The sequence below is a fragment of the Crassostrea angulata genome, chromosome 6 (assembly GCF_025612915.1).
Source record: "Crassostrea angulata isolate pt1a10 chromosome 6, ASM2561291v2, whole genome shotgun sequence".
Taxonomy (NCBI): Eukaryota; Metazoa; Mollusca; class Bivalvia; order Ostreida; family Ostreidae; genus Magallana; species Magallana angulata.
The window spans coordinates 23,742,125-23,767,245 of NC_069116.1; the positions used below are offsets into that span (position 1 = coordinate 23,742,125).

At 31.4% G+C, this 25,121-nt stretch overlaps 1 protein-coding gene across 2 annotated transcripts; it reads right to left on the bottom strand.

Moving 5' to 3' along the window:
• Positions 1-3,408: 3,408 nt before the first annotated feature.
• On the bottom strand, positions 3,409-23,178 carry LOC128188202 (multidrug and toxin extrusion protein 2-like). Of its 2 annotated transcripts, XM_052859113.1 has the most exons (18): positions 23,075-23,178; positions 22,842-22,943; positions 19,755-19,823; positions 19,526-19,574; positions 17,310-17,409; positions 17,175-17,217; positions 11,821-11,865; positions 11,325-11,422; positions 10,640-10,737; positions 9,972-10,085; positions 9,608-9,675; positions 9,359-9,467; positions 5,268-5,343; positions 4,774-4,843; positions 4,489-4,621; positions 3,898-3,992; positions 3,728-3,773; positions 3,409-3,629 (listed from the first exon to the last, which is right to left on the bottom strand). In XM_052859113.1, the coding sequence occupies exons 1-18, from the start codon at positions 23,153-23,155 to the stop codon at positions 3,409-3,411; spliced, it is 1,617 nt and encodes a 538-aa protein (XP_052715073.1). In that variant the 5' UTR covers positions 23,156-23,178. The 2 variants fall into 2 exon arrangements, with proteins under 2 accessions (XP_052715073.1, XP_052715075.1); XM_052859115.1 differs by lacking the exon at positions 3,898-3,992 and having other exon boundaries at positions 3,559-3,629.
• Positions 23,179-25,121: the final 1,943 nt, after the last annotated feature.

The window sequence follows — 25,121 nt, forward strand, 5'->3', positions numbered from 1 at the left end:
TTCCCTTTGTTGACTCTTTTGTATTGAAGCACGAAAAAGACGTCACAACAACATGACAAAAGCAGATGTTGGAAAAGTACAAATCAAATGAGATGGAAAAATCATGTGATTTTAATTTTAAGAAAGGATCATGTGCCCTGCGGCCACCTCGATAGAGTGACAAAAAAATCCGTATTTTGAACTTGTGTTTGTATATGTGTTTGTAGCAAATGCGTTTTACATTTCCACAAGGGAATACTACATAATAAGATATATGAAAGATAAGATATATGATATATTATATATATCCACACCTGCATTAGAATCCACACCTGCATTAGACGTAAGTACCCGTTATTTCGGCACAAAGTCATACAGATACTACACTGTATGTCGAAAAAAAAAACCCGAATGCAATTAAGTTATTCTCGCAAGGCCCATACACAAGTTTTTTTAAAACATATAATTTTTTATGAGAAAACACGAGCTTGTTCTTGTCATTTTGTGGGCAAAGAATTAAAAGATTCTGATCTGCAAAAATGTTCTCATAGAGCAATAGTAGGTACTAAAGCAATGTCATCTGCAGAGCTGATAGAACAACTTTCAAACTTTCCGAAGCTTTTGCTGAGATCTGAAAACAATAGAATAAATTTCGAAAACTATTTTTAGTGTTGAAGATTATTATAGTTTGACAGAAAGTTCTACATGACAGTTTTAAAAATGATGTTTAATTCTCACTTTGCGCAATTAAACGAGTATAGGAATTTTATTAACAAACCTACGTATTGGTCTCTCAAATAACATACTAAAAACTTTACATGGAATCGATAAATCATCCTGTATTTCTAAAACTGTCAAACTGGCATCTGGAAATTCAGACACCGCAATCCTTTTCTCGATGTTATATATATGTACACGGAAAAATATTCAAAATATGCTTTTTAAAAAAAGTCTTACAGTGTTTACAAAGGCTAATCTCTTGTCAAAGTCATGATAGTTGTGGCATCCGATGGATATATCATTGACATCGATCCTTGCCCCGTACCTTGCAGATGGGAAAAATAATGGTGCTGCTATTTCAAACAAGCATTTATCCAAAAATGAAAATTGTATTTCAAATCGTCTGACAAAAATGACATTTTAGTGCTAGATAGTGTAAAATAAGTGCATTATATATTACCATGCATGTTCAAAAACAATATTTTCAAGCGTATAATACTTAAAGATTAAAACCTTTTAAGTGGCAAATTACACATTGGTCTGTAACTAATACAAATATGTCTATAAAAACATTCTGTTATTAATTAGTTGTGATTATTACACATTTTCAATACATTGTATACAGAAGTGATGGCGTCATTCTAGTAGAGACCCACCTAAATGAAAAATTCAGCTATCCATTTGCATATTAGATGGATAAGTTCCAGCTGACATTGCACACCTTAAACTTGTGGCCGACATGTATTACTATAGTATTTCTTTCTTTGTCTTTGGATTTTATGCACTAATTTCTTATTTTATGCTGTTATTATGTTATTATATACTGTTTGTAATAAATGCACTGTTTACTTGATGTTAGTATTCCCCTGACTGGAAAAAGGTGCGATAATTTGATCGCCACCGGGTAACATGACGATACGGGATGTACGTCCACACAGGCGAGACCTCTACAACTAACTACTTTAAACTGTCAGGAGGTCTGCGACTTATACCGAGCGCAGCGAGAGGCGGGCGAAGCCCGCCTCGCGAAGCGAGGATTAATGGTAACACGTATATATAAGAAAATCAGTGAAAAATGAAAGTTGAATCAGGGGTACTAAGGCCAAAAAAAATTTTCTTCCAGCCCTGGGCGCCGCCATATTGGCAGCCATTTTGTTTTTAAAAAGTTAGTTCGATCATTGATTGATCAGTACTTATCGATGTTTGTTGCCCCTAAACTCGATTAAATAAGTTCCAGTGTTTCAATAGAAGGTTATTCGAATTAAAAGAAATTAAAAAGGAAACCAGATAATTTTCAATAGTGCTTCGATCAAGAAACACGACATGTTCTATGTATGTCTTATCAAATTATCAGATGGAAAAAAAACCATTAAGGCCAAGGAACTGATCTTTTAGATACCGAATAAAGTATTTAATTTTATTACAGCGGCATTCATATGAATTAAATTGATAAACAATGAAAAAGAAATAAAAAATAGTTCGGAATAACGTTACTCTCTTCGGCTATTTCCGAAGACAAAACTTGAACGGTTTACGTCTGAAATATGACGTCACAATGTAGACTGAGCACGCGACGTTTAGTAACACTTTGGCTAAGGATTTGAGTAGGAAACCAGGCGGATCCTACTGTGTGCGTTTCAAATAAATTTTATTCTACAAAAATCAAACTGCACTGTGGTAAATCTCCGCTCGGTCCAACGGTCACACCGTTTACATATTATAGGGATTGTAGGGATAGTTGTGATGAAAGAAAAATATGGCGGACAGTGCCTATTTACGTGCAGTGTTCAGCTTTTAACAGAATATTGACTGTAAATGCAAGCCTTGGTATAGATACTGGTAGATCTGGTTCAGTGATAGATGAGAATATTATTGGACACACTCTGCGTTGTACATTCACAGTTTTGCAATTTTCTCTCTTTTAATAACGGTTTCGCCCTTAGGATGATCTGCCACTAGTTTGGTTAAATCTGGTCCAGAGTTCTGCAGAAAAAAATCAATAATGTGAAACGTTAACAGACAGAAAGACTGACAAAATGTCCTTCCTTCAGTTCTTCTCACACTATTGACCGTTAAACACAGACATGTGGACGACGGACAACAGGTGATCAGAAAAGTTTCGGGTGAGCTTAACGCGGATGCATTCATTCTATATTGATTTTGAATTCTCATTTAAATGTAAGAATAACCAACAGTAAAATATAATGTATTGATTTAAAACACATCATTTTGAATACATTTGCTTGCTTTTTTATATAACCTCTTTTAAACTAAATGGTAGAATTAAGCATTTTTTACATAAAAGAAAGTGATATTACTAATCTCAAATCGAGGAAAATCGCTACTGTAGTATTTTTTTTTTTAATCTGCTTCTTCAAAGTGCGGAAAATGACAATTTCTTATTTATTTCTATGGTAAACCTACCTGCATTTTAAAATGGCCTCTAGAAAAACAGATTGTAGATTTTCTCAAAAGAAAATAAAGAGTTTTATTTTGCAGTTTTTACGCAAGAAAACCCCAACTCGGTCTCCCTCAGAGAAGGTGCTATTGGTGCAGTTGATGAATCACGTGTTACCACCATGATAGAGTGATTCATACCCCTAGGGACTTATAACAAGGCCATCAACATCAACCATAATAACTTTCATTAAACATAAATAAACACTTACAATCAAGAAAGTGTTTTCATAGTTTATTAATTTTTTACCGTCATATATTTACATACAATCGAACAGATAAACCACCTGCAAATATCAAGCTAACAATAACTAGTGTGACCACTTTACTATAGACGTCTAGGTTGTTTGTCGCTGAACTTGTTGGTGTGTTTGAGGAGACTTTTCCGCTTTTGGCAGAGGTATCAAATGATTTGTAATCTTTAATCTCCTGAGTTTCCTCACCCAATTGCATATTTTTTGTTTCGTCATTGACTGCCAAAAGAAAAGATAAATTTAAATACTTCTCAGCGAGCAACTCATGATTACAAACAAAAGTAAAAAGAATTTATACAAAATTAAATGATAATTACCTATCCATGTATTGTCTTCTATTTTCATACCAGCTCTTTTTCTAGCCTATAATGTTAAATAATTTGTGAAATCACACACAGAAGGAACAATGATTTAAAACATTAGTTTTATTTATTGGGTGGTTATATTTAGCAAAGTTTTATTAATGACAAGTCGAATCCAGAATAACCTTTATAGACTCTTGTTTCCAATCGACAGTGTTGATTCTGATACTAAAGGCAACACAGAGTACTACAGCGCCAGCGATTGTACCAAACCAAGCACCTATCAATATGCAGCTTTTTATTAAATACTGACAAGTGTGCATAAACACTTTAAGTTTCGGATGTCTAAAGCAAAGTTTATCTTATCTTATTACAAATGTAGGTAATATGTTCGATTATAGTTTTCGAAGAAAAAAAAGTTCAATAGAGGCATTCAGTTTGAATAGTGAATACGACTAATAACGTGATACAATTTTCTTTGATCAGTTTGCTGTTGTCTAATACAGACAAAATAAAGAAACCGTCCCTGAATAATCTTTATTTTACAATTTTGTTGTTTATTCCACGTACATCTTTCTGATCAAAATTAAGTCAAACGTTTTAACATTAGTTTGTGTGTTATTCAATCAAAACATTTGAGAAAAAATATAGATCATTAATTATCTTTATTAACTATTTTATTTATTCAACATTGGTTTATGATTCATTTGTAACAATACAAACGAAAACAACACCGAAATATAAGGGTTAGGACACCACAGAATAGGACCAATTACCTGCTACACGTAAGGGTGATGCTAACATCAAGGATAAGGCAACTGGAAACCCTATGAGAAAATTGCCAATAAAATTCACGACAGCCCCAAATGTCTGGAAACCAATCCCTCGCAGTATTCCTGTGCACATTATCTTAAATAATTTAAAAAGTGACAAAATACATAACTTACTATGTACTTATAAGTAATGTGCAGCATAAATGTGTATAAAGACGTTTTTAAATCAGATAGGTCAATTTTTAAGAATTTTATACTATTTATATGATAAAAGCATATAAAATTTACCTGATAAATTTCGAAAAATTTGAATATTGCCAACAGAGGTGTGAAGGAAGTCGCCATGGATACAACCGCCCTACAATGTATTAGACATGGTTAAAAAGGAAAATTTGTATTAAACGATGAGTATACAATTCGTTCATTACATTTGCTTCTTTGCATTTAACATGTTCGGTTAATAAGAATAGGTGACATTCTACCTGTCATGTTAAAATTAAGACAAATAATTCTGATAATTTGATAAAATTTAAAGAAATTTATGGAAAAAATCAAAGTTGTTGATGACACAGTTTTGTCAAAGACAAAAGAGATATTTTGGTCAAGCTATAGCACACTGCAGTAAACTGAACATCGTGTAATTTGACAAACGAATATCGATTGTAATGGCCCATTATTTACAGTTTGAAGCGGGTTTGCTAGACAAATTGATACAATATTCATAATAAACATCACAGAAATTTTAAGGAAGTATTTGTGCATTAAAATATTGAAATACTTACTCATTGTTTGAGAAAAAATGAGGTATGACATCTTTAAAAGAAATTAGAAGACCAGCAATAACCACAGCAAAACAAACTAAAAAAAAACAATATATTATTTTTAGATAGCAAACTTAGATTAGTATGGTCCATATATCATTAGCACAAAACTTTTTGACAACTTTGTTTTTTTTAACTTTCTATAGCTAAGATCAATGTTAATTTTCAGTATGTTCTCAGTAAGTTATGTCGCGTGTGTATATACTGGATTTGAGGAATGGAAGTTTTGCAAGGTAAGTCCGTTGTTTCAAACTAAGGTATTAAATATTTTATATAAATACACTGCTAAATGACATCTTATCGTTAATATAGCAAAAAAAATTGTTATTTTCAGATATTGAGGTAAATTACAAACAAAAGGACATTGGTCATACAATAGACAGTTTCTAAATTTTGTTGATAGCTTGACTTACTTTAGTGTTATATTCAAGTTTAATTGCAAGTTCTTAGAAACTGAAAAAAGTTAGCAGAACAAGGATAAAAGTGTCTCTAAACCATGCTTTCCAGAACAAAAGATTTGTATTTGAATTATGAACCAGTGATGCCTTTGTTTGAAACATATGTAAAAAGCAATTATGTAATGGTTGTGAAGTGTGGGTATTACACCAGGCTAATGATATTGACAAAGTTTTATAAAGTATATTAGGATTGAAATCAAATTGTAATAATGGTATAGTTAACATTAAACTAGGGTGTTTCCCATTTAGGTCTACAGGAATATTTAGAATGATGAAGAGTTGGTTCAAACTACTTGGAACCGCAAATTGTATTTTAAGATCCCGTTTTGTGAATTATGAGAACAACAATACAACATTGTATTTCATAAACCTTTTCCATTTAAGAAGATATATGTATATTGTCAAAAATTGTTTGTTTTTATTGATAAATCTAAAAAGTATTCTACTTTTTCATATTTGATACATAATTGTGTATGCAGTTTTTACTCAAACCTATACCTCAGAAATTCAGGCAATGTATTACATAATATAGACCAGAATTTAATTCCTTGAGAGTTGAGTCTTAAAGATATAAAACATTGCAAGAAATGAGAGATGCACTCTTTCCAAACATAATCTCATTGGAGGTTTTTATTATACTTTGTGTTAAATACGCCCAGTTTACAATGCATATTGATGAAAAAATATTAAGAATTATTAATATGTCAAAACACAATCTGTGTTCAAACAGTTTTAAGTACAAACAATACAAAAGAGTTGGGTAGCTTTAAGCTTTATCATGCAACTATATTAGAAATTCATTGCATTGCAGATAAATGTTTGATTTAAATTCTTATACCATATATTCAACATCATATAATAGATAGATAGATAGATAGATAGATAGATAGATAGATAGATAGATAGATAGATAGATAGATAGATAGATAGATATATATATATATATATATATATATATATATATATATATATATATTATATGGTTCAAAAAATTGTTTAAAAATGTTATAGATGCATATTGCTCTCCATAGCGCCTAATGGCTTGGCATTTTGCGTGCCTCTCATATTGCTTATATTTCTATGTGTGCAATGCTAATGAGCCTATTGACTCAAAGTTGAAATAAATAAATAAATAATAATAACAATGATAATAATAACTAGACACGATCTCGTTGCGAGCAACGAGGAGGTCTTCCGTCCGATTTTTAGAATAAGGAATGACCTTACTCTTGATCTTTTTCAACGAAACTTATCCGGAAAAGGAGGCGGAATCTATGAGTGTAATGGGTGAAAGACTATCCATCCCTTTGGTGTCCCTTATTTGAGGGATCAGCTCCTTTTCATTCATTTTAGTTAAAAGGTATTTTTGTGTACCGCTAATAAGTATTTAGAAATTGGTTACCGTTTTTGAGATATCTGGGAAAAATCGTTTTGATATCCGGTCCTAAAACTCCTTTTAGAGTCCAGATAACAATCAATATACAATGTATGGTTGTACATGGTTTAGCACATTATTTTGAGAATCTTTTGTTAAATACTGCTTTCCAGAATTTTCCTCTATTTCGAGATATTGAAGATCAAAGTGTTGGACTTCTGGCCCCTTAAAATCCCTAATTACGTAACATAGGAGTAAAGGATTTCCATGTGTAGGTGGATACCGTTAGAATAAACATAATTGCTTCTATAACAGATCACAAAATATTTCACAGTAAAAAGTTATCATTAAAAGACTGTAGAGCCCCCTCAGCCCCTTATTTGAAGGGCCAGCCCCTTTTTCATGATTTCAAATGAAAGCTCTAATCAATTTAAACACATTTTGTTCATCAAGTGTTTACAAATTTTGTACCGTTCTCGAGATATCTTGAGAGGGTCGTTTTAGGGGCCGACCCTTTAACTCCTTTTAGGGACCGCATAACAAAGAAATTATGGTTGCAGATTGTGAAGCTCAATATTTTGAGCATCTTTTGTTCAATATTGCTTTTCAAAATTTTTCTCCATTTTGAGATATTGAGCATCAAATTTTTGGACTTCTGGCCCCTTAAATCCCCTAATTACGTAACATAGATGTAAATGATTACCATGTGTAGGTTCATAACGTTAGAATAAACATAATTGCTTCTATAACGTATCACAAAATATTTCACGGTAAAAATTTATCATTAAAAGACTTCAGAGCTCCCTCAGCCCCTTATTTGAAGGGCAAGCTTCTTTTTCGTGATTTCAAATGAAAGCTCTTATCAATTCAAACACATTTTGTTCATCAAGTGTTTACAAATTTTGTACCGTTCTCGAGATATCTTGAGAGGGTCGTTTTAGGGGCCGACCCTTTAACTCCTTTTAGGGACCGCATAACAAAGAAATTATGGTTGCAGATTGTTAAGCTCAATATTTTGAGCATCTTTTGTTCAATATTGCTTTTCAAAATTTTCCTCCATTTTGAGATATTGAGCATCAAATGTTTGGATTTCTGGCCCCTTAAAATCCCTAATTACGTAACATAGGAGTAAAGGATTTCCATGTGTAGGTGGATACCGTTAGAATGAACATAATTGCTTCTATAACAGATCACAAAATATTTCACAGTGAAAAGTTATCATTAAAAGACTTTAGAGCCCCCTTAGCCCCTTATTTGAAGGGCCAGCCCCTTTTTCTTGATGTCACATGAAAGCTCTTGAATTTATAAAGTTTTTTTGTCCTACATGTTATAACAAAATACAATCAAGGAAAGAGATATTGAAAGAAAACCGCGAAAAATCACGACGCTTTTTTAACTGTAATTTTCGAGCTCGGGCGAGCTTCGGCGCTTTTGGTCACAGGAAAATATATATACCACATGTCAGATCTACAACCTTTTGTCTACAATCCCTGAAATTTTGAACTCAATATCTTAAATCGTTTAGGAGTTTACCCCTGGACAAGCCGACCCTCTGAAAATCGTTAAATTGTTAATAACTCAAAACCGGAAGTGACGTCATCATTAAAAAAAATTTCCAATAAGGTTCAAAGCATTATCTATCAGACCTGAAATTTTTATGTAAATCGGTCGAGCAGTTTTAGAGAAATCGCGTACACAAAATTGGTTGGAAAAAAAAAGAAAAATAATAATAATAGGGAAAAAGAAACCGAACGAAAACAATAAGGTCTTCCGTTGGAAAACGGAAGACCTTAATAATTATAATAACTCTCAGACTGAAAGGATGTTAGGGATGATGTTTAATATTATGCATGATGCTGTCTATCTTTGTTGTTATAATAAAATAAAAACAAATAAAAAAAAAAAACCATCCACCCACCCCCACCCCCACCCCAAAAAAAAAGTTAAACAAAGCTGTTTAATTGTGTTTTGAAAGGCATTCTTATAAAAAAGAAATCAATCGTATAGGAATTATACAGTTTATTAAAAATATAACAAATAACAGTAAATGATTTCTTTTCGTACAGGCCAAAGTGTTCGCTGTTTGCGGTTTAACTTGTACTTCGATTTGAAAAAAAATTGCAAAATAATAAACGTTATTTTACCAAAAGCCAATAAAGTATCCGATAAACAAAGTTTATGCGGTTCACATGTGTTTCTTTGGAAGTGTTAGTACTTACATCCAAAACCTATTGTAACCCTAGAAGATACATTGGCTTGATCTGAATTTCCAGCTCCCAAATGAATACCCACGCGCATGCTCACTGCAACAGACATACCAAAGACGACCTGTATTAAGAACAAAAACAATTAATGAAAAAAAAAATGTGAAATAAATCAGCCCATTGTCGATTTAAATACGTAACACTAATCAAAATTAAGAATGGATATAAATCCAAGATTTTTGTTGCATGTTTTAGTGTACATACACCTGTAATCATCAATCCAACAATAAACAAGCTAGCATATGCAGCCAATTCTGTTTTACTTGTTAGTCCTACAAGAAAATAATACATTAAAACTAAATAAAGGGAGTTTAGTACATATTCCTTAAAAAATAATACATTAAAACTAAATAAAGTTAGTAAAGTACATGATGAATATACGAGTATTTTGAATTAGAATCAAAAGATGTTTTAAATTTTACAAATTTTCATTCCATTAATAGTCTAAAAACGATTTAAAATCATATTTGTTTTCCAAATCTTAAGAAATTTTTTTTTTTTGGGGGGGGGGGTTAAATTATTTTAAACCAACAATAATATAAAATGATTATGGGAATCTAAAACTTACCAGTGAAAAATGTGGTCAATTCGGCGGTCCAAATTTCCAGACATAGCATGAATATTCCTGGAACAGCTAGTTTTAGAAAAGTACTCCATCCGTTTAAACACAATTTGTTCCAGCCTTAATAAATCAAATCAAAACAAAAGAACTATTAATACGATTAGTTATCATTAGCAGAATTCTCCAAATGGGGTTTTTACCATAGCAGCTTGCAATAATTATATTTCTGTGCACCATAGTAAACGAGTTGCACCATTGTGAAGATAAACACCATGTTACAATTTTGTTGCGTTTCAGCGACGACAATCGTAATCCTATGAGTTGAGTAATTAGTTTTGTTTACAAAAAAGGTCTTATAACTGATTACTACGAGTACAATGGGTGCTACATAAATAAGACAAAAGGTCATATAAAGGCAGCAAAGTGTGTAATCTAATAATTGATGGAAATAAAATAGATGATTACAAAAATATTGAATCCAACAGCAGAAGGAGGTGGTTGAATATAAAGTAAACTAGACCTAGAATTCTTTACCATTTATCACTGTATAAAATTTACAGTAAACACTATGACAGTTTTGAATATAAATACCAAGTAAATTTCTTCTTTTTTTATGCCCTAGAATAACTATTCCGTCCTTTTCCGACACATAACCTTAAAAATTAATACTTGACCTTTCCAGGTGTCTTTCTTGTAGCCCGTGCATGCTATAAACAATACATGCATAATGACTGAAGTCCACTGGCTTAAGACAACAGCGATAGCGGCTCCTCTAGAAAAAAAATAATCTATATATGACGTCATGACATAATAAAAACTTGTTTCAGAAAAAATTCTAATGTTGCTCTTGCCCTTTGGTTTTGGGCAACATTTATGTCTTTAAAGCCAACAAACCATATGCTGCTATCATACAAACTGTAAAATATTTAGTTTGCATAAATTTAAACAACGTCATTTGAAAGAATAAAAGTTGTGCAACTATTACAACACCAAAGTTTTCACAATCTTGGACCGATACTATTTTGAAAACTACTTTTTTTATTAGTTAAAAATGTTTTTAAAGGCTCATAAACTTCTGAGGTGTATGACCTAAATTTTGAATTATAGTTTATTTGAAACACAGACTATATTTTTGGTGATCAAAACAATTGTACTTTAAGCCAGTGTTTTAGAACCACAGTGTCAACAAAAGATTAGCAGTGACCATGAATTGCATCATATCATAGTTTTTAATGGACATAGAAATATTGTAACTACTTAAATCTTTAATCTATTTATAACACTTAAGTAGGTATTTGAACGTAATTGGATGGGAAACCCTACATATTTTAATACAGGCGTAAAAGTAAAAATGCTTACCCGATTCCGAGCTCCAAAGCGTAGATAAATAGTACATGCAGAGCTACGTTTTCTATATTAATAATGATGCCTATGATAAGACTTGGAAGCAACACTGACTGAAATATATTCAAAATAAAAAAAAATTTAGCCAATACCTTGAGTGATAGAAGAATTTATGGTTGCATTTTATCAATAAGGTCAAATTGATCTTTATATAAGAAACTAATTTTAATTACTTTAAAATTTTTTAAAAAAACCCGAAACTATAGTTCAATAATATTCATTTCATACAGTCTTTTAAAAACACAAACACATTAAACCTAATAATATCCCCCACAAAGAAAAGACCCCAATACATGTACATTCAGTATTTTTGCATCCCTTTCCATTTTTCTTGGGAGGATGCAATGTAAAATAGTATTACTTGTGAAACGGCCACATTTTGTGATAACACTATATATATACGATTAGATTATTGTGTAAGAGAATTTGTCATTAACATTTTTATATTGACCTGTACTTGGATAAATTTGGACAGGAGAAGTGTCAGTCCATATCCCTGAAAAAAAAACCACAGTGTGTACCCGTAAAAAGATTGTTTTCACTGAATTATTTATATTAGATGCAAAAATACTCTCAATGTGATGCATCACCCGTTATGTAAAGGAAATATTTCGTCATTGGTTTTAAGGTGGAAAGTTACATCGTCTCAACATGTCTGATATCCGTTCGAGAAACGCCATTTTGTTCCAGTGTTGTATAGCAATTTTCCCCCAAGTTACATTTTCCCCCGGAAAACCTACTATATAGTAGCCTTTCCCACGGGGGAAGCTACTATATTGTAGCTTTTCCCCATAGTAGGGTTTTTCCATCACGTTTTTTGGTTCAGATTTTATAAAAAAAAATATTTATGGAAATCCGTTAAGGATTAAAATCAATGTTTCTTTACTCCCAGGTTGCATATATCTTCATTCATCTGTACATGTTAAGTTTCGTTTTTCCGATTTTATTTTTATGCTGCAAATTGAACATGTGTGTAATGGAATTACACAGAGAACTTAACTGAGGTAATTAATTGAAAAAATTAAAGTACTTGGTTAATTCTGAATGTGTTCTGAAATTGTAAGTGAAAAAGTTTTAAGAATTTTTTTTATTAATCTATCAGTCTGTCTGTCTGTTTGTGCAAATTTTATTCGGGCTAAACCTCTGTTTTAGAGAAGTTTTGTTTCCGATGTTTCAGAGCCCGATGTTTAAAATCCCATTATAATGATTATTTTGCATATTCTTTAGGGTCCAATATCTCATAAACTAGAGATGACCATATCACCACAGTTTTACAGTGGCAGTGGTTTACCACTTGTAGATGACTCTGAAAATTTCAGCCCTCAGGGTAAAGGCCCTCGATGTTTCAGGGCCGGATGTTTAAAACCCCATTATAATGATTGAATAGTGTTCTATAAGTGGGGACCCGAATCTCAAATTCTAGAGATGACCAGTTGACCATATCATTAGAGTGATAGTGGTATACCACTAGTAGATGACCCTAAAAAATTTTGCCCCAGAGTAGGGGCCTTTGTTGTTTCCGAGCCCGATGTTTTAAATCCAATTATTAAGAATAGTGTATTTTCAGGGCCCCATATCCCAAAAACTATAGATGACCACATCAACATATTTTTACGGTCATTTAAAAGTAAAAACATCATTTAAAAATACACACTCATATATTTCTTTTTATCAAAATGGTTGAAAATTACCTTTAATTCTGCTTTTTTTTTAAAGTTACGAACAAAATTTTTTAAAAAGGTACGCAGGTAAATTCATTATTCTTCAAAACATCTAATCAATTCATAAGATGACTAATGATATAATAAATACCTAGATAAGGAAATCAATAATTTTTTTATAAAAGTACATGCAGCAACCGAAAAACAAAAATAGATAACAAACCTAAGCGAATTTGATATACGACTTCTTTTTTTTACTTGTTAATTGATTAGAAGAACAAGCATATATTAAAAAAAAATAAGTCAGCTCATCACAAAAGATGTGTTCGTTTTTTGGGTTTTTTTATATATAAATGTTGCAAAAACATGAAACAAATAGTATGATAAGATTTTTAGGCAAGTGAATCGTATATCTTGTTTTATATGGCATAGTTTTCAAAATTGTTTATTCATAAATTACGTTGCAAACTAAAACGCGGGAAAGTTAGCAATTAGGGAATGATAATAAATACTGCAGGTTGCACTACAGTATTAAATTTTACTATATATTCTTACCAAAATTGCACAACTTTACATACAGATTAAAAATTCAAAACGAACTTCTGGAAAAAATCCTTTTGACATCTTTTTAAACAACGCTTCATTTACACTTTTCTAGCAAAATACACACGTGCATCCAGCAAGGCGTGAGACTTTGTTTACCTCGAAGTTACACATGTGCTTGAAAATCAAGCCCGGGCCTTTTCACCCCTCTCCGGAAACAACATGCATCAAAAATTCAAATGACCTCGCATTATTACAAAACTGGGATAGTTAGACTTCTTACACATTGTTTTTCATCTCATAAAAAAAATAGCTCCTGTCTCGAGCGGAAACGCCCAAACTCAAAGGAAAATTCGGGATTTATTTTGCCGCAGTCATGTTTTGACGTGAACCTTCAGTGAAATACTGTATTGACACCATAAGGTTAGTAGGATCCATTTCACATTTTCCAAAGTAAGCAGCAAAGAAACCGACTTTGTTCTGGTTGTGAAGCCATTTCATTGTTTTGAAAAATGTTTACATCATAAAATTTCGCGTTTCGTAAAAATGTATATGAAATCAATATGAAGATGCCAAACTTTAAAACAAAATTGTAAATACTAACTTTACACATGCTTTGAATACATTATCAATTATAATACCCCTTACGAATAATTTAGAATCCCATTAATCAATTGAAAGTTAAACATTTCAGTTTCTCATCATATCATTGCACCCTGTCTCTCGTTTGATATTTAGAAGAAGAAATATATAATTGTATTTAAGATCGTCAATTCTCACGGTATTAATTTAGCATTGATAGCCTTTTGGACGAAGGGAGTAATACATTTCCACTTCTTATTCCTTTCCTCTACAGAGTAAAGTCAAGATTGGTCAGTTACTTTCCTGGGAGAAGTTCGTACATAGATGGTAATACATGGGAAAGTTAAAGTTCCAAACCGGTGTATTTTCAATCAAATGTGTTCTCACGTGTTCCTAACGTCGAAATCAAAACTGTAGATAAGTATCGATTAAATGAAAAAGATTCGAGGTATTCCGAAATCCGTATAAAAGGTGTTCCAAAAAGTGTATCAAAAGGTGAAATAAATGAGGATGACAAATGAATGTTATGAAGGCGCGTGCCTTTGTTCATATTAGGGGTGAAAAAACCATGTATTTTATTTTATGTACAGTATTAATAAATGCCATAATTACCCTTTATTATGAAAAATTAATATCATATCAGTTATTGCAAATTATTGCCACGAATGGTCCGCCATAAACATGACCAAAATGTAAAAAAAGGAGAAAATCCACTGTGTAGTAAGTTTTCCGTAAGGGTAATCTGGCTGTAAAAGAAGGGGGAAAACCCACTACATAGTCAGCTTTCCATGGGGGAAACTGCTATATAGCCATTTTTCGAGGGAAAAAACCGCTATATAGCCATTTTGCCGGGGGGAAAGATGGCTAGGGGGAAAGGGCACTTTATAACACCGTATTGATAACATAATGTCATGGTACAAAATAGCTGTTCAATATATACTAAAAATAATAACAATAATAATTGAATAATAACATACTGTTTCCCTGCTCTGCTGCTATTGGCAATTTTGTATGTCATCTGCAACCGACGACCATACATATGTGACGGATCATCGATATAAGTACCAGATACTTTTATAATATTTTCACTTAAATTATAATTATATGTGCGATGAACATAAAACGACAGTACTTCCCAAATGTAAAACATTTGCAGTAAAAGACTTGCATTGAGACTTTGACATTAAACTAACGTATTTTGATTAACATATATATAACTAAATAGCAATAGCAGTTGAAGTCCGGATTTGCAAGCCAAATGAGGGAAAGACAGAATTCTGAAAAGGAGCCTGTTTTTCATTTCCATAAATACAAGTGTATCATTATGAACATCTTATGTATGTATCAATATGCGTATTGTTGTTGTTCAAAATTACTGCGGTATAAAAAGCAATTAACTACTAACATTTTGTTTTTAAAAGTTCAATATATATCATGCATTAAACAAAAATATACTTCTTTCAGCTTCAAACATTAGCATAAACACTACTATTCTTATATCTACAAATTTAGCATAGACCAGTTCCAATTTATTTATTTATTTTTTGTTCGTGATTTTTATTATTTATAAAATTGGTCCCCAAGATATTTGAGACCATGTAAAAAAAGAAAGACAACTCTAAAACAGGATCTTTTAACCAAGATTTTTGAATTAATTCAGTATTTTCTTTAATTTTTAATTTCATACTATTTCTTTTCTCATCCCAGCAACCAACGAACATTGTTTGTATTTTCAGATTTTTGTGGAATTTTGTCCATCAGTTTGCATTTTAGGACTGCCGTTATATTTTAGTTTCATATTTATGTGGATTCCAATAAAAATCATACAAACATCATTCATGATTATTTTGTTTTTCATTTCTAAATTTGATAACATATCACTTTCATAAGAATTTTAAAACACAAATGTTTAAAAATTTGATAAATTAGGAGTAATCTGGAACCAGACTGATATTTTAGAAATTATCTAGAAAATAGATTCTACGATTGTTGAATACTGTGCCTAGATTTAGTAACAAATGTATGCAACAAAAATCTTACACTTATTTGGTGTAGAAATCCACCTTAATCAAATCACATGATTTCACAAAATTGAACATATCTTATAATAATGATAGGTGTAAGATGCAGACATCCATTATTCTTTAAAAATTAAGTTTTATTATCATATTCTTATTTTCAAATATTTTCGATATTTTTACATATCTTCAGGATTTGAATTTTTTTCCCCATTATCATATACACGTATAAAAAACAGTTCTGCTGAACAATATGTTTATGATTACCTTTATGTTTTATAAACTTAAATAATATCCTTGTAATGTTAATGTATGTCCGGTTTTTTGTGGGTTTATTTTTGGTTTTGTTTTTTTGTTGTTGTTTTTTTTGTCAGATCAAGGTATTTTGTTCATGTTAAATCTATTTTTCGTTTTTATCCGAGTGTTTACTTTTGGTCAGTATATAACTAGTAGAACAAAGGGTTAGTAGAGATATACATTATACTGTTTAGTAAATAAAGATTGTAGTTGAAGTTGGGAAGTAAATATACATGTAGGGGCATATGGGCGGATTTTAGTTTGAGAGAAGAGCGGTTGATTTCATGTTGTCGGTTTTCTGTGTTTTGGTGTCTAAGTACAGTGTAAGCATGTGTATTTATGTACGTAAGTTGGCGTATATATTTCAACGTGTTGTGTGTGGATTCTTTTCACCAATGTGGTAAGTTATTCATACTATTGTTTTTAGTATATTAATCTTGTGTTCTATTGTTCATTTATCTATATGTGTTTATTAAATTTGAAAGGAGAACTAGGGGTTTTTATTCAGGAAAGTTCATTCAAGAAAGGATTTAATAACATTATCCTCCAATCAGGAAGTTTCTTTAATAAGTATAGTTTGATGTACATATTTTAAAACACTAAAAACGTTTCACTCCCAAGTGTCGTTAAGTGAACATTCTTATCAATGGAATTAAGGTAAGTTAACTGAATATATCAATTATAGGTATAAAAGAGTGTCTTACTGGTAAACCTGCCATCAATATAGTCACATATTCTCCTGCAACCCTAGAGGAAAAATTAAATTCATATAAGACATTTATGTAAAATATCAGAAAAAATGACACTGAAAGGTAATTATTTTGAATGATTTGTCTTACCTTGCAACTTCTTCATCTTGTCCAACTAATCGACAAATAAAACCAGCATTCAAAAGTATTGCACAACATGGAAAACAGCATAGAAGCATAATCAATGTACCTAAAACAGTTTGTTTTTAAATCAAGTAAAACAAAATCACAAAAAAATGTATCAAAAGCAGATAAGATTTTAATTCATAAAATAGTGTGTTCATAATTTGAGAATTTTATTGAATGAAAAAGTGTCATAAATAAGAACAACAAACCTTTTATTTCTATGTACATTGTATAACTAGATACATTAACGAATCACTTGCATATTAGAAAAGAATTGACCTGCGGGGCCGGTATTGGTTTCTGTTTTTACAAAACGCGTATCAATTTCCGTTCTACTTCTTGATTTTAGGCCATACACAGTAAACACTTAGGTTCTAGTTCTCATATGAGTTATGAATTATTTTATTTTCAGTTAACCTTCTATGATACGATACATGTACTTTATATGCGTTTATTTACAACCAGGCAAATATAAGCAACTATCAAAAGTGACGCGAATTCAAAGGATTTTCTCAATTTTCTTTCATTCTATCGGAAACATTAACACAATATCCTTTGAAAAATGAATGTTTTATTTTACTTCATTACCGTATTTGATGATTATGCCGATGATTAAATTCTATTATATGCCTTTTCTATAATAACGTAAAAATCAGGTATTCAGATCCACTCTAAAACATGTACTTAGTTCTTTATTTAAGACCCTTAATACAGATTTACCAAAATACATACCAAGTCAAATCAGGGAACAATTTGAAATACTAATAAAAGCACAAACTCTTTACTATATTATATAGTATAACTTCATAAGTACTTTCAGAGGCATCCTTTAGTGTCGGATCTAATATATATACTTAGCTAGCAAATTGAAAGTATCAAGTACTTGTTCTAGAAACGACAATAACTAGGAACATTGTCAAATTTTCATGACAATCAGCCCCGTGTGAAGATCATTCGGGTATAATTAACTAAGTTTTCGGTCTCACGGACAAAAGCTTGAGAGTATAAAGACACCAACAATATGTGGTAAAAAAAATTTCATATAGGTTTCATTGTAGTTTCATTGTATTTGAAAATTAATGTTTTTTTGTTTACTTTTTCGACGTTTTATGTAATTACTGTTTTTCACTTTAAATGCGAATACATGCAAACATAAGTATGTATACCAGTCTATACAGAGACAGCACTGTGTATTTTGTTAAAAAACTGACTTGAAAAAAAATTCCGATCGGGTTTGTATTTTCGTACTACTCATAAATGTAAAAAAAACTTTTGAAAAATTTAAAATTTCTCCAAATAATTAATTTAATTATTTAATTAAATTTATTAATTATTTAGGGTTTATAAATATATACATCGCAACGTTACGTGGGTTCCACCTTTTATACTATTACGCATGCGTATTTCCTATAAAGATTTTTTTTTTCAAATTTTTATAGTATATAGACAGACAGACAAAACACCCCTTTCTTACAGACTCTCACACACAGCAAGTTGGTACAATGTATTGGTATACACCTATATATATATAAAGATACATACAATTTAAATCCTATAAAGATTTTTCTGGACAGGATTGTTGATAAAAATATTTCTTTTCTACTTTTTTAGGTAATAATTTTTCAAAGTTTTTAAAAATAACCAGCATTCTTATCTTGGCGTTTCCTTTTTTAAATTTTAACACAGTAGTTGCTACAAACTAAATTCATTTTTTAAGTGAGGCCATGGGGCCTCTTGAAGGGTTATTTGACATATTTGTCTTTGTTTACATTAAAATAAACTGAAATTGGTAAACTATTAATAATCTATCGAGAAAGTGATGATGTGTTCCGCATAGGGAGTCCCTTTTACCTCGTATTCCATGATGACCGTAGTCTTGTGAACATTTCAGCAAGTGTCAAATAGTGTCAATCAAAATCAACATGGTTCTTATTAACGATATAAGATTAATGTGGTTTGTTCGACCCTTCAGTTTCCAGAAGTTCATAATTACATTGATCGGGTAATCAAAATGGATTTTTTTTAGTACGTTAACTGTCACAATAACATTATTTCTTATTTCCTAACGATACGATAGGTAAATCTGCAGTAAAACGTTTTTCAGCTGCACTGTCTCTTTAAGAATCTGAAATAATCAGGAGTTCTTATTTAAAAAGAAATTTGTAAAGATGTACCGGTACCTCTTTGTAGGACAACACCTAATTCTTCCCTGTTTCCACTTCCCTGAATCTGAAATTTAAAGCAAATGTTGCCAAAGGCAAAGTTGACTTCGAAACAGAAACTTCCGTTACCATAATTTCTACACCGTTTTCGATATTGTCACCATGAATACTCATATAACTAAAATTCATCCGTTAGTCTTCATATTGTATGATATGTACTTGTTCATAAATAAAAATACTAATTAACCTGTGAGAATAAAGTATCAGCCGCCGAAGACAGTCCTAAAAGCACAGCATTGCCAAGAGCAACCACGATCTGCAAAAATAGATAAAACATCTGTGAGGGTGGAGTTATGGTGACCTCTCGTCTTATTTTACTTTAAAACTTTAAAACAATGTGGTCTAATATAATGGAAAATCGTGTTTTATTTTAATGATAAATCTAATTCAAAAAGTCACCAGTGCTTCTCCATTCCCTCTAATTTTGTTTAGAATTACTTTATTACCTCTACATTCTGTTCATCATAAAAAATATTTCTTAAATCATCTAATTCTTTTCACCCTTAACCAGCTATTGTAACAGTTTTCAAAATAAGGAACATTTATTATGAATAATCTCAGAACTAGAAGAAATTATTTTAGTCACATTGATTCGGTTTTTTCTTCGATTTCAAAACGACTAGATTCATTCCTGGAACTATAAGACCTCGTATAAGGCATTCTTCTGGTATTTGTGGGGAAATATTTCGAAATTTGATAAGTATGATTGCTAAGACCTTTTAGTGTAGCCAATCCCTTCTTAAATGCTTTCCAAAATATATATTTTCAGACAAATAATCACATCAAGGACATGTTTGCCCTTTCAGAGGGAAGTGCGGCCATCTTATACATTTGAGGACAAAAATGTGAATATAACTTAAACGGACTTGTTTCTGCCAAAAACTAACCAAACCTATTGTGAAAAGATAAAAAAAAACAATAAATATCATGTTTCAAATAGTGTTCTGTATTCAAATTACGCATACAAGGACGTGTACAGAACAACGCTTTTTGTAGACATTTAGAACTGCAGACTTAAATTGCATATTTAAAAAAAAATCTTAAAGTTAATAGTTGTCCACTCTACATCCACTTGTTGAGATAAATATTGAAACTTGTCCATTTAAGTTGTAGCTTTGGTCTACATTAATACACACTGTCACTGCCAAACAACTAGCTTTCCCCCAACTACAACATTTTAATGTGTTGTCACTGACGGGAAAGTATCATGCTGGGTAAAACCACAATCACGCTAGCACCATAATGCCAATCAGAAACTTTATTTTACCTGAATAATACCAATATTCTTGATATTAACTTTATGTTCGAAATTATAATTTTCAGATTTTTAGAGAATTGAGTCCTAAATTGTAAATTGAAGGTAAAAATTTCGCAAATCTATCAACGAAGGGAAAAGAAATCCAATGCAGAAAAACATAAATTTGTCGGAAATTTGGCACACTTGCAACCAAATCAATTGTTTAGTTGTTTCTTTTGATTTGAGACGTTTTCTTGGGTTTAGAAATGATAAATGTGTCATTTTATTTCTAAATATATACTTAAAACTTAAACAAATTATAAAATGAATGCTGTCTCAATAGTTTTCCGAGATAGATTGCATTGCGCCATATAATAAGATCTTTTGAAATAAATGATACGGCGGTGGTGACTGTTTCGATTTATCTATTGATTACAATGGCAACAGATATATTGTGATGTACGTAAAACAAAAGCCATAATAGTACTATTTACTTATCATTTGATCATATTCTGTCCCAAGACACCCTTGATATTTTTGCTTAATTATTTGATTTTTGCTATGAATACATGTACCTCAGGTTTTCAACGATGTTTTTTTCATTAATATGAAAGATTTTTAAGGATACCCATGGAAAATGGCTTCTTTAGCTGGTCAGGTTTTAATACAGAGCTTAAAATTACAAGAGGCCTACAGGCCTTGACGGCCACCTGAGTTTCATAGCCATTAGATTGACTTATCAGAGGGTTTAATTTTGATAATTTTAACTTCATTTCAGAGAATAAACTATAATTCAAATTGGACGTTTGAAAAGTGTTTATTCATTATAATCGGGGGTGGGGGGGGGGAGAAGAGTTGGAAGAATCTTGTAACTCCAAATACCAAACAAATGTAAACCTTCTTGGTAACAAGAGACTGCTGACCTTTAATGGCTCATATTCAGGTTTTTTTTATAGAAAAAATATTTAAAAATTCAATACATTTTCACTAAGCGGGCCCACTAGCCTTGCCTAAAGGCCTTGAACCCCTGACCCAGGGGAAATGAGTTTCACAATATAGGTAGAAGGTTTCGTGAATATTATAACCAAGCATCCAGTTATCTTTTCCTGCTGTGGATGTCGAGAAGAAAATTTTCTTATTTCAAATACGTTTTCACTATATAACCATATTGGTTCTCTCTCTCTCTCTCTCTCTCTCTCTCTCTCTCTCTCTCTATATATATATATATATATGGACGAGTAGAGATAGAGATTTTAAGATTGAATACAGTTTCATTATAATGCCATATAGGCCACACCCATGGTCTGAGCCCCTGACCCAGAGACCATGAATTTTATAATTGAGGTGGAAGGTTTTATGAACATCATAACTAAGATTTTTTATCAAATGAATGTCGAAGAATAGAGATTTTAAATAAATTTAATCAATGTTCACTTTATGTCCATATTGGTCCCACCCTAGGACCTGAACTCCAGACCGAGAGACCATGACTTGCTCAATTTTGGAAGAGAGCTTTATGTACATCATAATCATGCATTTATTTTTTTTTTTCAAGAAGTGTGGGAATGAAGAAGAAAAATTTTGAAACATTAATGCAACTTTTCCTATTTGGCCCCGCTAATTAGACAACAGGGGTGTTATAGTAATAACTTTCAGAATTAACATTTCTCTTATTTTAACATAATATACCAACTGCGATAGGTCCCTTTAGTGACCTAATGAGATTTTGCAATGCAGCATATATGAAAATACCGGGATGATAACGTTGAAAAACTGTGCGAGTTGTCACGCGAACTTCTGAAGTTAGATAAGATGTAAAGAAATCCGTTTCTGTTCATATTAAATTATCTGCATATAAATAGATGAAGTATCAATTAAGAAACTCTGGAGCTTTTCCCTTGCATCGATTTTAATTGTTCTTCTTCATAAAGTTTGTATGTTGTTGTTAAAATCCGTAGAACAAAATGACGGAAACGGTAACCTAGTACAGACTATAGATACTATTTTAATGCATTTCTATTTAAAAAAAAAACGTACATTAATGGATAGTGCAACGCCATCTCCTTCTTCTTTTCCTATGTGCCCACAGAAACCCTGACTGACAAGGTTTGGAAGCATGACAGTTAAATATTGCAAACTCTAGAAAAAATAATTGTACACTCATTGATACATAATATGCAAAAAGATTACGAGAAATAATGCAATAATTGGTTTTATGTTGTACTTCATTTCAATTTAAAGAAATAGTTTATATCATATCGTATACTTACCATTGGCCATGCCAATTTAAGTAATTCAGTCAGTTCCTCTCTGTACATATCAACATCAACATCATTACACAGGTGCAACATTTTCCAAAATAAAGGTTAAATCGCAATTGGTATAACTTTTGTAATTTTAATTTGTATATACGGGGAATTGACATCTGTGATATTGAACAAATCTTCGTTTGTTTGGAAGTAGTCAAATGTATCTGTTTGATGTAACAGGTGTTGTGTAGATTAACGACCCCTCCCCTCGTTTTACATAATTTTGAATTGTATACGTCCATAGTACCGCGTGTCTCAAGTACATTGTTATAGCTGTATATTATCCTTGTAACAGATATACCCGATTATTTCAACAATTGTTATTTCAATTTGAAAACAAATATTGACGTTGATGATGTATATTTATTCGCAGTTACGAGAACTACATTATTGAAAAAAGTATATTTATGCCATCATTGTACAGTTATCAACTATGTATAAGGGCATTATCATTTGGTTGAAAAAAAAAGCAGAAATACCGGTAATGTATTCGTCTTTCTGTCCGATAAATCCTAAATATCCCGGATATCAGTCAAAAACTGTGTAGCTGAACCCTTTATAGAGGAGACATGAAAATATCTGCTTGGTAATTCAACTATACAATTTGATATTTTAAAAAATGATATAAAACATCATAAACGCATTTTCTTTCAAAGTGTCTTTCTATTGTCTGGGTTTTTTTTCTTTAAAAAAACACTATATGTGCTTGAGAACGGGGGAGCTGACTCTTCTCTTGGTAGAACAATTTTAAGCTCATACACATAACATATACCATTTTCACAATCTAAAACATAATTGAAAAAGAGATTTCTCTTGTAACACCTCCTACATGTATATAAAAAGAAAAAAAGTTTGCAGTCTCTGTTTGTTTTAAGTTACTATCTATTCATTTTCTGTTAGGTAAATTCTAACGAGACTTTCCCGGAGCCTTTACCTTGAGATAAACAAAAAACAGTCACCAATTAATAAGCAATGTTCAGATAATAGTCCTACAAAAACCAGCACCCTTATAGTTAATTATATGATTTGATTTTCTGGTGTTCCGCACCTTCTGACCAGTTTCCTTAAACGATTTCAGCACCAGGATCATAACGTCTCTGATTTCTCTTCATGTGTTATCAACGTTTTACGTATATACATTTAAAGAGAAATATAGAAATTGCATTAAAATATACAAATATTTTGATGTTTTATGACCAACCGATTACTGATTTTTGTAACCGGGGACCACGTTTCGACCAATAGATGGATTAAAAATTTTCATCGCTAAAATAAAATCATTAATAACATTGTCACGTGTATATAGCACAGTTTGTTTTGAAAAGGTGTATTCTTTTATTTAGCGATGAAGGCTTTATTTAATCATTTCAGATCAGCTTAATTTTGCTATTTTGATAGAAATTTAGAAGTAGTAAAACTTTCATGGTAAAAAGAAATAATAGAAGTTTGAATTTGAAGGAAATTCAAATTTTTTGCACTCACGATGCACTAACAAAGAGACAAACTTTAAAAGAAATACTAAGTGTCATTAGTGTACCTTTTCATATTAACTTTAAACTTAAGGTAGTTTTATTTTTTCATAAGAAAAAATTGTAAAATTGTTCCCTATGTTTATAGTTATATAAAAGCTTCCCATGCATTTCTATTCTTTTAAGTTACACTGCTAAAATATAATTATTATATATTTACTTACTATATAGCACTCTTTTTATTTACTATTCTTTTCAAATGGGCTGGGTCATGAAAACTCTCTACTAGGATAAATGAAGGTGATATGTTTGTAATGTAGGTGATCGCATCTGTACTAGTGCCGGATGACGTGGCGCACCCATTACAGAGGTCACATCAAGTTCCCTGGGACGACTATTTCTTGTACAATTGTATGATACATGTTCCATCTATTCCGCAGATAAACTCCATTTTTGTCATATTCTATCATTTAGACTGTTATTTAAGAAAGCAATCGATAGATATCAAAATCGATAAATGGTTCAGAATTTAAACGTCA

What these genes read in the sequence shown, in the direction of transcription:
- LOC128188202 (XM_052859113.1), bottom strand. Translation starts at nt 23,155, where the DNA reads ATGTTGCACCTGTGTAATGATGTTGATGTTGATATGTACAGAGAGGAA. An exon ending in AGGTGTTGTCCTACAAAGAG is followed by an intron (nt 17,410 to 19,525) that starts GTACCGGTACAT and finishes AAACTGTTTTAG; the next exon opens with GTACATTGATTATGCTTCTA. An exon ending in CAAGATGAAGAAGTTGCAAG is followed by an intron (nt 17,218 to 17,309) that starts GTAAGACAAATC and finishes TTTTTCCTCTAG; the next exon opens with GGTTGCAGGAGAATATGTGA.